The sequence below is a fragment of the Aplysia californica genome, unplaced genomic scaffold (genome assembly GCF_000002075.1).
Source record: "Aplysia californica isolate F4 #8 unplaced genomic scaffold, AplCal3.0 scaffold00548, whole genome shotgun sequence".
Taxonomy (NCBI): Eukaryota; Metazoa; Mollusca; class Gastropoda; order Aplysiida; family Aplysiidae; genus Aplysia; species Aplysia californica.
The window spans coordinates 235,582-252,030 of NW_004797818.1; the positions used below are offsets into that span (position 1 = coordinate 235,582).

The 16,449-nt window shown below is 38.2% G+C and overlaps 2 protein-coding genes across 3 annotated transcripts in view; one reads left to right on the forward strand and one right to left on the reverse strand.

The window, feature by feature from the left end:
- Positions 1-3,733, forward strand: part of LOC101856125 (small glutamine-rich tetratricopeptide repeat-containing protein beta) — an 11,420-nt gene extending 7,687 nt beyond the window's left edge. For both annotated transcript variants that reach the window (XM_005106647.3, XM_005106646.3), the window contains exons 6-8: positions 1,640-1,710; positions 2,354-2,412; positions 3,220-3,733. In XM_005106647.3, coding sequence (XP_005106704.1) covers positions 1,640-1,710; positions 2,354-2,412; positions 3,220-3,332 — 243 coding nt within the window. In that variant the 3' untranslated portion in view covers positions 3,333-3,733. The remainder of the gene's footprint in view (positions 1-1,639; positions 1,711-2,353; positions 2,413-3,219) is intronic.
- A 7,254-nt stretch (positions 3,734-10,987) lies between these two features.
- Positions 10,988-16,449, reverse strand: LOC101860357 (phosphomevalonate kinase; the record flags this gene model as incomplete). The annotated part of the gene is given in 3 exon segments (XM_005106665.2): positions 10,988-14,606; positions 15,597-15,885; positions 16,386-16,449. Coding segments are annotated over 3 exon segments (484 nt in total), but the record flags the coding sequence as incomplete, so codon positions are not given.

The window sequence follows — 16,449 nt, forward strand, 5'->3', positions numbered from 1 at the left end:
TTAAAGTAAATTAGTTAGCCAGTCGTGAAGTGAACTTTCGCAGAGGTGAACAACTTGTGTTTCGCGCGCTCATATGACCTTAGCAGTTGCGAGCGCCGTAAAACCTTATACTATACATACATGAGTTTCCTGCCTTTCTTTAACTTCAATTCAAAGGCAGGCTTCTCACAGGGGCTTTCACAGGTCCACTGTCTTGCTAGACGACCTTCTGTCTTGCTAGACGACCTTCTGTCTTGCTAGACGACCTTCTGTCGACAGATCACTATGAGAGAGAAATGGAGAGAAGGTATAGTAAGTGCAAAAAATAGATGCTGTCCTTATGCCAGAAAGTTTTTGGTGTATGAGTGTGGCGTCCCACCAGTAGGGATGGGCAAGTAAGGATACCCAGTACCGGAACTCCCGGTTCTACCGAAGGAGGTGTCAGTACCGGCACCAGGCCTCCAGTACCGGCTCTGGGAAGGAGCCGACACCAACGGTTAGTACCGTCTCTGGGAAGGAGCCAACACCAACGTTTTTTTTACTGGGCCACGGGAAGTGTGCAGTGTGTAGGCCTAGGCCTAGCAGCTGTGACGTCAGATGCACAATGCAGCGGGTGACCTTGATACATGACTTCAGATTCAAAATTGGCAATAAAAAAGGAAGTTTGCTTTTTAAAATGTAAATATGGCGTCAAATCAGGTTCTACGCGAGCCACTTTGCTTATTTTGATACACTGATTCCGAAAATGAAATCAATTTTTAGCAGCGATAATTATTTTTAAAATTCTGCTTGCAAAGTTTAATCTCGCGCTGCGGCAAACTTCAAAGGTATTTTGCTTCACAGTTCGCCTCTCCAATTCTGACTTTGTGTGTGTTGGGGGCGGGAGGGGGGAGGATGTGGGTGGCACTGATCGTGGCGTTAGACGCAAGACGCGAAGTCTGTAACGTCACCTCCTGGTGTCACTCCCAGTACCGGACTGGTGGTTCTCGGCACAAGTTCCGACACTTATATATATATATATATATCTATATATATACAAGCCCTGGCCCAAGAGGTCAGAACACTGATGGAAGCAGATAGAACAGTTTGTAGTGTATTGGGGTTATAGTTGAAATAATAACCCATTTGACATTGAAGTATTTCTGGAGATTTCTAAGACTCTAGGAAGAGAAGAACATTCAAAACTTTTGATCCGATGGATGAGATTTTGTGTCACCATTTTGTATGAGATGTAAGCCTTTTGTTTTATTTACAACCCGACAAACAATACAGAGACAGAGTTTATCATTGTGGCAACCTTACTTATATGACTCTATAAGATCTTTCTCCTTTTACAAGTTCTACTTTCTCAATGAGGCTTCAGTGGTCAGGCAGCACTTAATGTATTACTCTGATCCACACACACACACACACTTCGCCCTGCTTCATATGTTGGTGAAACACTTTGCACTGGATCTTTTACCCTTCCTTGTTGTCCCATAAATCAATCAGTGAGTTGTTTTACCACTGCTCTATCCCATTCCCACCATGCTTTAACCATCAGTTATTGGCCGGAATACGAGTCCAATAGTGTGTATTTTTAAAGATTGGTCTCTGCATAAATACTTAGAAATCATGACTGAAGTACTGGAATGTGATTTGTTGACTTGTTCTCCCACAGCATGTCGTGCTACAAGTTCTCCTAGTGGCTGGATGTGGAGGGATTGGCTTTGTCGCTGCGAAAATCTACAGGTAACTGCCACATTACTTTTTGCTTTTTAAGGGCGTTAAGGAAAAATAATCAAATTTTTTTAAAAAGGTGTCTTCCTTAATATTTTTATTTAGCTTGAAAAGATGACCCAAGGTTACAAAGTAAGGAAAAGATTATCTCTATGTTTGAGGTTGTACTGTGAAGTTACTAGGTGAGCTGGACTTACTGAATTGAATATCTGATCTTTTCAATTCTGTTCAGAGTAGTCCAGTTCCCTTCCTTTCCCCCCCCAATTTTGATTCCTTTAAATTACTTTGTTAATTGTGACATCAGGCTAGATCTGAGTAGCTCGTGAGCATACCACCTTTGAAGAAAATTCATATCACTTTGATGGCAAGATCAGTCAACAAACAAATAAAGTTGAAAAAGCAAATAATACATTTTACTGATTTTTTTTTTTTAATGTTCCCTTTGTGCACAGGTTTGTATGGGATGTCTGTGTGTACATGGCGGTGGTTCATTTAACTTTTCAGGCTTTTTTCTGAATTGAGCTATACATTTCTCTTTGACTTTTTTCTCCTCTCTATTTTGCCATTATGTCCTGATCACCTCCATTTTCTACAATTACTTTCACATTTATCGATATTTGTATGTTAAAAGTGTGACCCTCTCCCCTTTCCACAGATATTTAACTGTAAGTCAAAGAGATGCATTGCTTGAGGAACCGATAGATCTTTTGAAAGGTAAGCAATTTAAAGATATACAAAAGTACACATTTCACATAAACTCTTCAAGTAAGAATCCTGTGTTAACAGGAATGAATTTAAAAACTGCTGGCTGCATCTCTACCATATTCCATAAATCAATTGCGGCATAGGCCTGAGGCCTACACTTACAACATTTTTCTTGACTCGTTGAATTACATCTACATTTAGCAGCAGTCCTTCCTGTCCCCTGTACTCTCTATCACTTTCTCCTTCTCTCTTTCTCTGTCTCTTTCTCTCTTTCCTTCTTCCTCCGTTGTCTATCTCCGGCGCTCTCTCTTTCTCTTTCCCTCTCCTTCTTTCTCTTTCTCCCTCTTTCTCTCTCTCTCTTTCTCTCTCTCTCTCTCTCTTCCTCTCTCTCCCCCTTCTCTCTCTCTCTCTCTTTCTCTCTCTCGCCCTTCTCTCTCTCTCTCCCTCCTTCCCTCTCTCTCTCCCTCCTTCCCCCCCTCTCTCTCTGTCTATCCCTCTTCTCCCCCTCTCTCTTCATTTTCATTTAGCAACAGTCCTTTCTGTCCACTGTACTCTCTATCACTCTCTCCTTCTCTCTTTCCTTCTCCCTCCATTGTCTATCTCTGGCTCTCTCTCTTTCTCTCTTTCCTTCTTTCTCTTTCTCCCTCTCTCCTCTCCCTCTCTCCTCTCTCTCTCCTCTCTCTCTCTCTCTCTCTCTCTCTCTCTCTCTCCCTCTCTCTCTCCCTCTCTCTCTCCCTCTCTCCCCCCCCCACCCCTTTTCTTATCTCTCTATCCCTGAGAAAAATTACAATTCCTTTTCATTTTTTTATATTTCAGAGATGGGTGATGACGATGGTACAAAAGAATCCTCTCCCTCCTCGTCCACATCCTCCCATAAACATCACAGTCAAGCTGCGGGTCGCCAGAGGATGAAGAAAGGAAAATCCTAGTGATTGCTTTTGTATTGGTTTCGTTCTTTTTTTTTTTCAGTGATATTTCCTTGTAACTTTGTTTTTTGATGAATGGGAAGTGTCAAGAGAGTATGGATGAACATATGTCTTTGCTACTGATTTCTTGACTTTAAGTTGGTAACAAGATATATTATGCGTATGTAGTGTGATGGCTGATGTGTGTCTGTAAGTTATATTTATACTCAGAGAGTTTATATTAGGATTTTTAACTCTATATTTGTTAATGCTCAGCTGAGATATATATATATATATATATGTGTGACCTTTTTTTTAACGACAGTGGAATATGATTAATTCATATAAATGGAAGTTGTTTGACCAAATGGGTGACTGCTTAAGAAGAAATACTTTTATTACTTCCACGTGCGTCAGTTTATGTGTTAGGCCTCTCCCCCCCCCCACCCCCCCCCCCCCCCCCCATCCACCCTCATTCCTTCCAATTTGTTACTTTACCGTAGTCTCCGCCTAAGATCCCGGTGCTTGGGAGCAAGGAAAATGCAGGATGTAGACTAACAGGATCTTATCTGATTCGTCAGGGGGAGAATCGTCAGCATCTTATGGTCAGGCCCACAATCAGTAATAATGATCTTCCCTTACTTTGAAATAAACTGACATGACCCATGGGTAGGTTTAAGACATGGTGAGAAAAGAATGATTCACCTTTATGACCAACCACAATGGAGTGAAGCGTGCCATTTTTACTTGTCCAATTATGAGTCTCAAGATCTGCGTTGATCCCTTTTCTCCTCCCCTTAGCTGGTCCAAAATGTATAGCTTTCCATCTCTGCCCGAGTTCCCTGCTCGTGTCGTAATGCACTATTATGTTGTGACAGCATCAGTCTGTCCTGTCTTGCAAAATTAGGCCTAGAGAGATGAAAGACAGCTGCAATGGCCTGGGAAGCAAAAAGGCCCCATTGATTTCACAGTTGGATGTGATCCTGTCTGATGTGGCCTTGTAGTTACGACCCACCCGGCGTGTGATGCAAGTTCAGGCAGAGGGTTGAAATGCGAGTGCAATGTTTGGGGAAAAGCAAGTATTTCAACGAGTTCACACCTTGGCGTGATCCTATCTAGAGCAAATGCTGTACCTACTCATCAAAATTTACAACAGAGATGTGATTACGTTCACAAGAGTGGTCGATCTCTGATGCAATGGCTAGTACAATTATCACAAATTTTTCCTGCTTGGTTGATCAGCTGCATTCACTGGGGGTTTTGTTCTTATCTGAAATGCAGGGTCTTTCTGGAATATAATAGTCCTTCAGGATGGGATCTTAGGGGTAACTTTTGTACGTTAAAAGTTTTGTTTTTTTAAAACAGCCGGATTTTAAGCGAACTAGTGTCGTAAGCAGTGGGATCTTAGGTGGAGACTACAGTATTTGAAAGAAGTTTGGCTTTCAAGGCATAATCTCAATAACATTTCTTTCGTTTTTTATGTATTTTGTTCTTTGCCATACAGGCTAATTATAGTTTAATTTGTACTTCTGTGCACCTAGCGCCTTCACATCAGACTGCAGCCATGGCTTTGGCGCAAAATTCCATGGAAGATATTGTGGAGTGTTTTCTGTGTTCAGCATCATACCTGTAACCCCCACCACTGCTGAAGATTAGTTCTTCCTTTTCTTGTTAAAATTTCCACTAGCATTTATATGGTCAGGCATTTCCTGTTGGTGATCAGGCTAGAACTCCCAGAATGGAAATGTGTATCTGTATGGTAAAATAAAGGGAAATGGGGACTCTTTATGATTGTGCCATGCTCTGCAGCGGAAAGATTTTCATTTTCCTAGTCAGACGTTTATTCTGCATAGCAGTCATTGTTATTTGCTTTGAAAATCTTGGAAAGTAAGAATGCTGTCTTCTATTGAATCAAGTTTCTCACTTTGTTCAGAAATATGGTCTTATTTGATAAAATAATGATAAAACAAGATGCTATTATTGATGGTTACATAGAACCAAATAGAAAACTGTGAAAAGGAAACTCCGAGGTATCCTCAAAATTTGGGATCTGTTTGTTTCTTCCCCTTTTGTGATGTTCTGTTTCCTTTGACTAAGACAACAATATAAAATTCTTTTTACTGCAGCTTGCTTTAATGGGTGTTACTAATACATATATTACTCTACACACGACTTACTGTTGTCATCATTCTGCCAATTTATATATACTGCTGTAGTGGGATGAGTATGTCATTGAACAAGCTGCAACAAGCTGATACATCGTTCAAACTGGTTTTAACCACTTTCTCAATTTTTTTCTTTTCCTTTTATTGCATATATATTAGTGTCTTTTCGAGAAATTGAAACTTTTTCTTGTGATTTTTATTTATGTATGCCTTCAGGATAAAGAGAATATGAATATAAGAATGTTAATATTAGAAAAGGGCTTGTCTTCTAAGATGGGACAAGACTTTTTTTTTTGCAAACTTTGATCTGAACTATTTTGTTGTTTCTGTAACATAACCTTCTGTGAATCTTGTCAAGTTTTAGATCTTGTTTATTTTTTTCATGTTTTGTGGCCCTTGTCAACTTGTTAATTATGTTCTTTTAATACGACTCATTATGAGACCTTGAGAAAGAGTACATGTTTCACGGATTACATTAATTGATCAAACTCCAGGGTATGTCTGCTGGCCAAGGCTTGGGATCACCCACATGTCCATGGCCTTGTGGTATTTGTTTTAAACTCAAGATTCCTTGTTTTTTGCCTGTATAGGCTGCATAATCAGATTTTTGAGGACTGAAGATCGCATGTTTCGCGTTTTCCTTTTATTTTCTTTCCGTGATGAATGCATTGTTGAACTAATGCTCCTGATGACAGTTTTTCTCAGTGCCTTTTTCAATTATTGTGAAAAGGCAGTTCAAGATTTCATTTTTGTATGCTTTATAATAATTTCATTCTTATGAAGACCACTCTTATGTATGGCTACCTCAAAAACTCTCCATTTCTAATAAAGATTATTACAAATTAATGTCTGTAAAAGACATTTATCTTGATCTGAAAAATAATTCCCAAAGATTACAGTCTCTTTTTTGGAAGTTGCTTCCTTTCTTTGGTTTTGGAGATGCTGTCTTTGAAATGGAATTATGTTGTAATATCCTCGATGTCAATGCCAAAATCAGCTTTTGAAATACTGAAATGTTAAGGAAATTTGAAGCTTTTTTCTTTCCCACTGTCATAGTTCATTGCCTTGCGGTATTTTTATTTCCAGGCTACTTTTTATATTGACCAGAAGAAAGAAGTCTGTTTATTATATTTTGCTACTCTCATTTAGCTCATGAAACTTGATTTTTGTTAAGCTTCGTCCATTATTCTGATCATCCATACTATTTTTGTGTATATATCTTGTTTAATGCTACTCGCTGTCACTTTATGAAGAATGAGAATGCCAAATGCTATAATATGAATACACCCAGGTATGCCATCAGATGTGACAAGAAGGAAAGGACTAGTGTTGCACCCTGAGGCATGCACCAGATATAAATGAAGTTATGAAAGATTTGAACTCTCGAGATGTCTTTCAGCATCCAATTCCCAGTGAGAACTTTTTAAACTGATATCCATGAACCCTGTTGTCGGACAGCACCACTGCTTGACTTTGACAAGTCGTGATGTTTGTTCACCATATGGGACTCACTTTTGAGGAGTAAAATCTATATCTATATATATCTTTTGAGGACCTATACAAACAGTTTTGTGATAGTGTTTGTGTGAGAGGCTTTGGATGTTGTACAGGCCCGTTGCGGAGACAACACCATGGTGACCTGCCAAGTATGCCAGGAAAATCAGAGCTCGTAATTTAAAAAAATATTTTTTGTTAAATTTTGCCAGTGTTGTACACAGTGTATCATAAATGACATGAAAATACACAGTGTATTTGATTTACATGTATTTGCAATATTTTCATGACTTATCTTAAATTACGAAAAGATACACATTTCTATTTTGTGTGTATTTGCAATATATGTTTATTTGCCACAGTCAGATTGATACGTTATCTCAAACTGGGTTTGTGGAGACATATTATTTTTTTTCCCTCAAACTCTGACTTTAGGAAGGATTCTGGGTAAATACTCCTATGTTGGGTCACGAAGTGGTTGGCAGGTCTGCTGTAATGTAGAGCATCTTTTTCCCTAAATGTTCACTTCTGTTTTCGTGGACCAGTGCCTCTGGCAGGCTTAGACAGTGCTCTACATCAGAAATACACAGTTGTATCTGTACCTAGTTTTGAGAAATTTGATGTCAAAGATTTTGAGTTTCACATCATGTCTAGCTTTTTCGCCTGCAGTCCTTTGAATATTTTGATGGCTCCGAAAAATCTTACGAATAAGATCTTTCACAGCAAGATAGTTCACTGGGCGGAAAAAGTGTCAGTGGAAGTCCGCGCATTGGTTCAGATGGTGCTGCAGTCTTTGCTTTGAAACTCTCTTTCGTTTCTGCAGAAGAAGAATTGGAATAGCACAATTTGTTAGTTTCGCTTTTGTTTTTCACACAAGTAGAGTAACTGTTCGCAAAGTCTGCTGCACTTTTTCGAAGAGGGCGCCACTGAATTTTGAGGACACTTTTTTAAATTGGCTCAAAGAGAGGAGTGAACTATCTTGGTATATACGATCTTTGCTTATGATTTTGATAGAGCAGATTGAATATTTGGTTTCTGGCCTCATGGTCTTCTTAGTAACTCAAAACGGCCAAACACGTCACATAGAACTTTGTAATTCTGAGGTGGCGAGTAGGCACAACAGGCACTTTGCAAATGACAGTAGACATTCTACAGGGATGCTAAATTTCTGGGGGTTTTCGGCTTTTCCCGTTTTTTTCAAGACAGAAATAATGTTATTGGAAGTTAAATTGATGCAATAAAGGCCCCATACACTTGCAAAGGAAAGTGGAGAGGTAAGAGAGATGTTTTTGTTAGCTCATTTGAAAACTTTACAAGGTTAGTTTTTGGGGAGATGTAATGCTCCGCTCAATTTCAGGGTGTTTTAAAAAAAAAATCATTTGGCATCCCTGATTCTGACACACATTGCCAGCAGGAGACCCGACCGACATGGTCACTGGACTTTTCATTTTGCTCCTTGACCTGTCGCTGGCTATAGCTTGTGGTTGCTTGTCCTCACAGGACAGGCTGAGCCTCCCCCTGCCCCTCCCCCGCCCCAAATCCTACACCTCCATTCCCTACCTCAAGTCTATGAGAATTTTCTTTCTTGGATCCTGGAGAGGAGGGAGGAGCAGCTATGGCATTGTGCCGCCTGCAATGATGCCTATTCTCCAACCAAGTAAGTAAGTAAGTCTATGAGAATCACAAAGGCCCAAATGTGTGCAACTCCCAGCCTCTGCTCTAGTATGTGTTTCTCTGAATGTAGTCAACAACTTACAAACATGAGGCTCCGCAACGGGTCAGTTGTCAGTAGTGTAAAAGATAATGCAAAGGGAAGGGTTTTTAAAAAATCAATTGGAGAACAGGTGTTCTTTCAGTTTCAGGGTAGCTGACATTGATCTGTCCCTGTCGTTTTATGCAAGAAAAATTCTGAAATCATGCAAACTGATCCCAAAAAAGCGAAATTATGCGATTCTGTTAATTTTAACAAAGAATGATAAAGGAAAATAATCAGAAATTATGCAAAAAATGATCAAATTTCACTAAAGTATGCGGGGTGCATAAAACCACGGGGACAGATTGATCATCACTCTCTTTCTCCATCAGACAGTATGAAAGCGTGATTTATTTGTTTTATAAATTATAATATATAATTTGTACATGAAACTTCACTTGAGTATGTCAGTGTCACTGCGAGTAGAGTTTTTCAGAATTCAAATCTTTATTCTACGCCTTTGTTATGTCATAAAATCACAGCTTTGTTGCATTAAAGAATTTTATACATCATATCACAGCGTTAAGACATTCTTTAAGGTCACATTTTTTTTGCAATGGTCATTGCAGTTGTTAACAATTTGACTATCTGGAATGTCACAGGTTGATCCAGAGTCTGGTAGGAATTTTTCGGAGTCTTTATAAATAATTTCCTTCTAGTTCTAGCTTAAAATTTTAACGGTATCCATATGTCGTGTTTTACTATCGTATCCATACGACGTGGGGAACACTGTGCCACCACTTTCCAAAGAGGGAATTTACTCTTTAATCCGATCCGTACACTTTGCATAGCATGCAGTCTGTCAAAATGATTTTTTGAGAAATACTGACAGTTTCAAGGAGATCTTCGCACTGGAAGTACTCTAAAATGTGAAGAACACTACCCCTGGGGTACAAAATGACAACAGGGCGTACGGATAGGGTTAACTGTGAAACTCAGATATACAATGGAGTCGTTGGGCCTGACCTTCAATTTTGTTGAATTCAAAATGTTCGTTATATTATAGCAATGTGAGCAACAAGCTGCATTGCAAAAAAGGCCTAGCATACGACAACAATTGTTTCAACAGACCAGCACGTAATTCATTAACGTGGATCAGGATCTATGTCTTTCATTGTTCAGTTGCTGAGAGGACGGGGGGGGGAGTAGGAGGATATGACTGTCTTGTGTCTATATCTCTGCCGACATTCCATGGACACTCGCACTAACAGCCACTTGTATTGTGTGCTGACCACCCATCCACACGCTTGACGCGTCATGTCTTACACACGTGTCAACAATGCACGTGTTTGTGTGAAAGAAAGCTTCCGATTCGTCGTGTAAGATGTATGCAATAAAGGATCGATGGTCTCTTATGGGAGAAAAATACAGGAAGCAACTTCAATGGGGCTTTTTGCCCGCAAGCAGCTTAGTTGAATCCGAGTTCACTCATTTATGTGTTAGTAGAATCTGAGTTATTTTGTTGATTTTAATTTTCTTTTTTTCAAATGGGGAATCTGCTAAGTTGAAACCGAGTTTTTGTTGTATCCGAGTTCCACTGTACTGGTAGCACATCTTTGAGACGACTTGCGACCTGCTCAGTTTCTCGAACATGCACATATTTTTAGCAGAACATTTCCTTGCAACTCATATTTACACCCAAAAAAAGTGAGCGTTTTATTGAAGTAAATAAAATGAGTGTTCAAAATTTTGCACCGGACTCTAGAACTAGAAGCCTTGTATTAACAGAAACAAATGTTGTTGAGCCAAAAAAAGAAAATTAGAAAAAAAATTGCCCATCGGCCCAAAAAAAGCTTATTTTCATTCTTTTAATGGATTTCATAATTTTGAAGAGCTCCTGATTTCACCACGATGCCTCACAAATTGGTGTTCAAGATGGCAACACTTTTTAGTTTAAAGAAAAATATTGTAGAGAGATCTAAGGGAAAGAAAAGCAAGAAGTACTTTTCCCTTCCTAAGGCACCATGGAGGTGTTGCATACATTACATCTTCTCATTCTTTAGCACATTCTTAACGTTGACAAACATATTTTGGAGTGAGGAAGTCCATTGCAATACCGACATCCCCTTAGAAACTCCATACAAATTACTTCCTACGGAGGTTACTCAGTAATAACAGGAAAAATAGTCTAAGGCGTATGTGATAAGGTAAAAACAATCTGATCTTCCTTTTTACCATTTGTCTTCACTGAAAGAACAAGATTTAAAGAAACTGGAGAAGGCCGGTGAAATTGACAAAACTTAAGAATACACTGCAGACAAAACACAGGGTTTTTTCCGATTTAATGCATCTTTAAAATAACACAATTGTCAGCTGTTTAAAACAAACGAGCTTTCTTGAACAGATTCACACCAGTTGTAAGAATGACATTGAAAGAGATCAACATTTCGTCATTTCTTGAGATGATCTGTTTGTAGAAAAAAATCTGTCCAAAAACAAAATGGGTATACTATACTGTCTGGTGGGCTTTCACAGTGTTGCAAGGAACTCAAGGATAAGAGTTCAATTTTAAACTTAAAACATTTATTATGGATACCTTAACTTGAACATGACATGCTCCACTGTGAAATCTAATACTCACACAGGAAGCCTATAATGAAATTTGGTCATTTTGAAATGAAGCGCTTGCTTTACTAAATACTTTTGGCTGACAATCTAAAAGATAACAAGCACCAGTGCACGAATATACAGAAGAAGACCAAAGTTCTAGCTGAACGGTAATAGACCTCCAGCAATGATCTTTCCTAAAAATATTTAAAAGGCACCGTCTTTGATTTTACGACTTTTGTTGATTATGATACCCTTGTGACTCAGGATTATTTATGTGCATTACCCCCATTTCAATTCATTTTCTTCTTCACATACAGACTCCACCTTTCTCATTCATCTCTTTAAAAGGCTTTCTTAATAACAAATCAGAGGTGCCAATTGGCTATGAAGAAAATCTGGAACTTTTCTGACCCAAGAGAAACATAAGAAGACAGGGGACTCAAAATCTATGGACAATAATGTCTTATGCATTTAGTATTGAGACACTATTTTAATATATTGTGCAATACAACATGCACAAAGAGATTAAAATATAAATTTACATGTAATTGTACTATAAACAGGAGTACAAATGCAGACAGTTTCAGGATTTCCAGATTTATCCGGAAATCAGCACCTCTCATATAATCATACATTTTGTAACAATAACAAGTAGGTCATTTAACAGAAGAAAATGGACATTTTCAACCAACATGGGCCACTAACTGGCTCAATATGCATGGTGTTTGCCTGTAGACCAGGAGGTCCCTAGTTTGATCTCTGCCAGCATCAAGATGCTTTTCTAATATTTTCTACACCCTCTGATCCCAGGCAGGTTTGGTCAAGCCTGCTCTAGTCTTTTTGGGTAAGAACGAAACATTTCAGAGGCCCCGTGCGGAAGTTTCGCACCCTTAAAAATCCTTTGGCAGTTATAAAATTGAAAAGAGTTGGCCCTTCTGGTTGTCGTGTGGGCAAAATTCTATATCAAAACCCAAAACTGAAACCACTCTAGTCAACATAAATATGTAGAGTGCTTTTGAAAACAGCACATGGCTGGATGGTAGCCAAGGGATGATCCTACATGCTATATATATAGATAAAACAGCCCAGCACGTAAAATCAACTGCATTGTAAGATGAAAATCTCACAGTCAGTTACTCCCTGAGTTCTAGTAGGGGTCGAGAAGAAGAAGAAAAAAAAAAAAAAAGAAAGCAACATCAGAATAATTATTGTATTACGTTTGGATTGTTTTCTGGGTCTGCGATAACTCCTACCAAGTTCCTTTACACAAAATAAGAAAAGGACTGTTGCAGATATTTCCAAAGTTAACTGAAATAAACAAACCATATATAAAAGGCATCTGGCAAAAATGGCAGTGTTAAGAAGTAGTAAAAAAACCATGAACATTTAAATATGACATCTTTAAAGAAACACAGGTGAAAAAAACAACAACATTACTTTGTGAAAAAGGCAGTGAAACCATGCCAGAAAACAACAGAACTTTCCAAGAATGAAATACAATTGAGCACAGATAACTCGAACACGCAAAATTTGAATATTTGGACAGCTCGAAAAATATGTTTGAGATACCCCTGCTCGATTGTGGATTTTTTAAAATGAAAAAGTGAATATCACTCACTAAACAGAGTTTTGTCAATGATCACCATATTGCAAATACATTATATATAAAACAATCAATTTATGAAATTACTTTAGTCAAGTCGTGCTCTTCTTTTTCAATTAAACGTGAGGCAAGCTGACAAAAATGAAAAATTTCTTGGATTTTAGCTATTTGGACAAAGATCCGATAATGTACAGGTTGAGTTTGTACAATTTGTTAGTTTTGAATGATAAAAGACATGTTTAATACGTTAAATTTCAAGAAAATGACATCATTTGAAAGTCTACAAATTTGATACTATGTCAATTTTCTGACGATATCTCCATTCACGAATCGCGAGAAGTAACTCGTTTTGTCAGCACGCCACACAAATCAGTCCTGAAACATTGATAAAGACAATTTTGGTGTCTTACACTTTCAAGGTTCTTCACAGGTACAAATAATTTGCCTCTTTTCATTTCTGTTTCCCAATAGCAACAAATTAAACTTGTCATACATGCGATCACCCTGCTAACATGGAACTTAACACAATTTTGGAAAAGAAACTGAAAAATGAAGCACTAAAGCTCATTCATTTATAATTGGTGGCTAAGAAAACTACCAAACCTTTCCTTCAGAGAAAACTTCAAGTTTTGTTTTCACAAGTTAGAAAAAAAATTATCTGCAGGCTATATTTGCAAATATGACAGGCAGGTGGGATTGCTATGGAGTTTTTCTTTCCGAGGATAAAATATTCGCGCCAAATCTTTGAATCTCAAGTTTCTGAAGTAGCTGACAACCTGATGCAGTGATCTCACAGTATCATCCGACTCAATCATTCATGGCACCACATCAGTTGACTACATTTTCTTCAAAAACGAAAATGACTGAAAATTACAATTACAGTGCAAAAAAACAAGGAATGCGCGTAGTTCTGGGAAAAATTTTTATGGTCTTTAATTATGAATCCTGTAATCTTTTTATATTTCTATTCCAAGACACAGATTTATACTTCTTTGACAAGCATCATACCTATAATTTTCGACATCTGACTCATCACGATACATCTGCAGGAGATGCGTAGCCTCTTGTGGTACTTTTGAGGAGCAGTAAAGGGCGGTACTTTTGAGGGGCGGTAAAGGAAACCAACAAATAGCCAAGAACATGTTTCAAATTGTTCATCATTAGACTAGATTACATAAGAACATAAAATTCACCAGGCTTAATTTCTACTACATGGATCACATAAACATGCTGAAATGGAAATCAAATCTAGATCTCGTCTCACTTGTACAAAAGACCTATGTTGAACAAAAAGTTCTTTCCACAAAGTAGGAAAACTGAAAGGTAACAATTTTTTTCTACCTTTTATTCCTACTTTCAATTTACATCTCTTTGCTACAGTTACATGAGTCTGTACTGAAAGCACATTACAAATACACTCTATCAACAAACAATTGTATTTGACTTTACAAACAATAAACAATACTCTGTGTAAAAATCACTGAAAGACATTAAAAAGTCTTCTCTTTTTCCCAAACCACACCTGAATTTTTCTTTATATGCACACTGTTCTCACAAACATTCTTGGGAATGGGGTGGGAATAAGGTATGGTAAAGCAGCTGTCATAGTTGTACACGGTCTAGAAGAGCGGTGAGATCTGCCTCCAGTTGCTGCTGGTCCCCGTTGTTAGTGACAACAAAGTCCCAGTCAACACCTTGGTCAAGTCCACACTCAGACTCCGCGTCATCCACACCTGAGGCAAAATAATCATAGCAACATTAATAGAGGTCTACCTAGTAAAGAAAAACACTAACATTACATGAGCTTGGGACAGACACAACCAGACAACAAACAGATCATCATTTTAAAATTAGCTCTCTCTCCCTCTTTGATGTCAGGTTTTATATTTTCATGCTTTTAGAGCCCTGCCTAAACATGCTCACTCAAATCAACACATGGAGACTTAGGTCCTATAGTTAAGGCACAGACTTGTCAGGAATTCATGGACCCAGATTTTGAATAGAAAAGAACAAATTCAAGTCTAGCCATTTGCTTCCAAACAACCCGCACACTACAGCCTCAGCAGGTTCTTGTGTATTTATATATATGAGCAAAAAATAGAAACAAAGACATAACAATGGTCACATAGTGCTCTTGTGGTAAAAATGATGGAAAGATAAGAAAGAAGTGATGCCATAACAACTTCCACATTGCATAAAACGAGTGTAATGACCGCCATCTGTGGTACAGCTGTTCGGCTCTTCGCCATTGCATGCATGAGACCTGAGTTGGATCCCCAAGTGGGGAGAAAATTTTTATTGAGTATTCCGGTCTTTCTAATGAGATGTTGTATCCCTCTCAGCCCGGGTCAGCCCTTACAGGCAAGATTTGATTAACTCAGAAACTCTCCTCCTACTCCTAAATGATCTCAATTGCATCGGTGGGGTCACAAAAACATCCACATTTTCTAAAAAGTTTAAGGTAATTCAAAACCCAATGCAAAGTTGATTATAAGGTGGGACCTCTGATTCAAAGCCAAGTAACACCAAACCAAATGTGTGGACAGCCACAAGAACTTCCCAAACAATTTAAATATTGTGAATATTATAAAGTGCCTCGAGATATATTATAATCGATGCTGAATTAATAAAGGTCTTTATTATCTTTTTTATAATGAGAAAATTTTTTATTTCAACACAATTTGAGGGGAACTGGTGCCACAGCAGCTACACAAACGTTTTACCTGGTGTAAATACAAATCCTCGGTTCTCTCTCACTTTCATGTCAGCCTGAACACGTAGAGTCACTGTTTCTTTACTGTAATTGGTTTTGAAATAGTCAATGTCAGACACTCTTCGGGCATCGCTTATGATCCAAACTTCTCTTTCAGAACCTTCACCTCTTGTGGCAAGTCTGCAAAAAAAGCCAGCGTCTTTATTTCTTTTTTCCTCCCCCCAACGAATCATGTCGGCTCTATACTTTTCCTTGTAGTCTGAAGCATCAAGAAGCCGCTCAAAATCCAGCCCATGTTCCTAAGAGTGAAAAAAAAAATAAAACATACTCGTAAATAAGAGCATTCACATAAGCACCCAATAAAGAAACTTGGAGATGGTTCATCAAATGAAGTAGAAAATGAAACATTGCTTATATTATAACATGTTGTCCACTAAAAGCTGAAACAAAGAGATTTTTAAACTTTTAGTGAAAATTTTACAGCATTTATATTGACAAATAGGTCACATATGTGCTGAAGTTTTGATAACTTACTAGAGAGTTTACAACAAAAAAAAAAGAGGAGAGAGGAAAGGACGCTTGATAGAAAAGAAGGAGGAAAAAAACACACCACAGCATCTGCCAGTCACCAACAGAGGCGAAGAAAAAGATAGGTGCACAGAACATTTTGGAGTCAATAACACATACATTGTTCAACATTATCAAGTTTTAATGCTAAAGCACAAGCAAGTCTGAGCGAACATATGCCTCTTTCTCGAGTGACACTAAAGCATACATAAACACAAATAAATTAAATCACCTGTGCATATTGCTTTTTCAGGGGCCCGGATAACCTCAGAATAGAACAACGATCTGCACCAAGC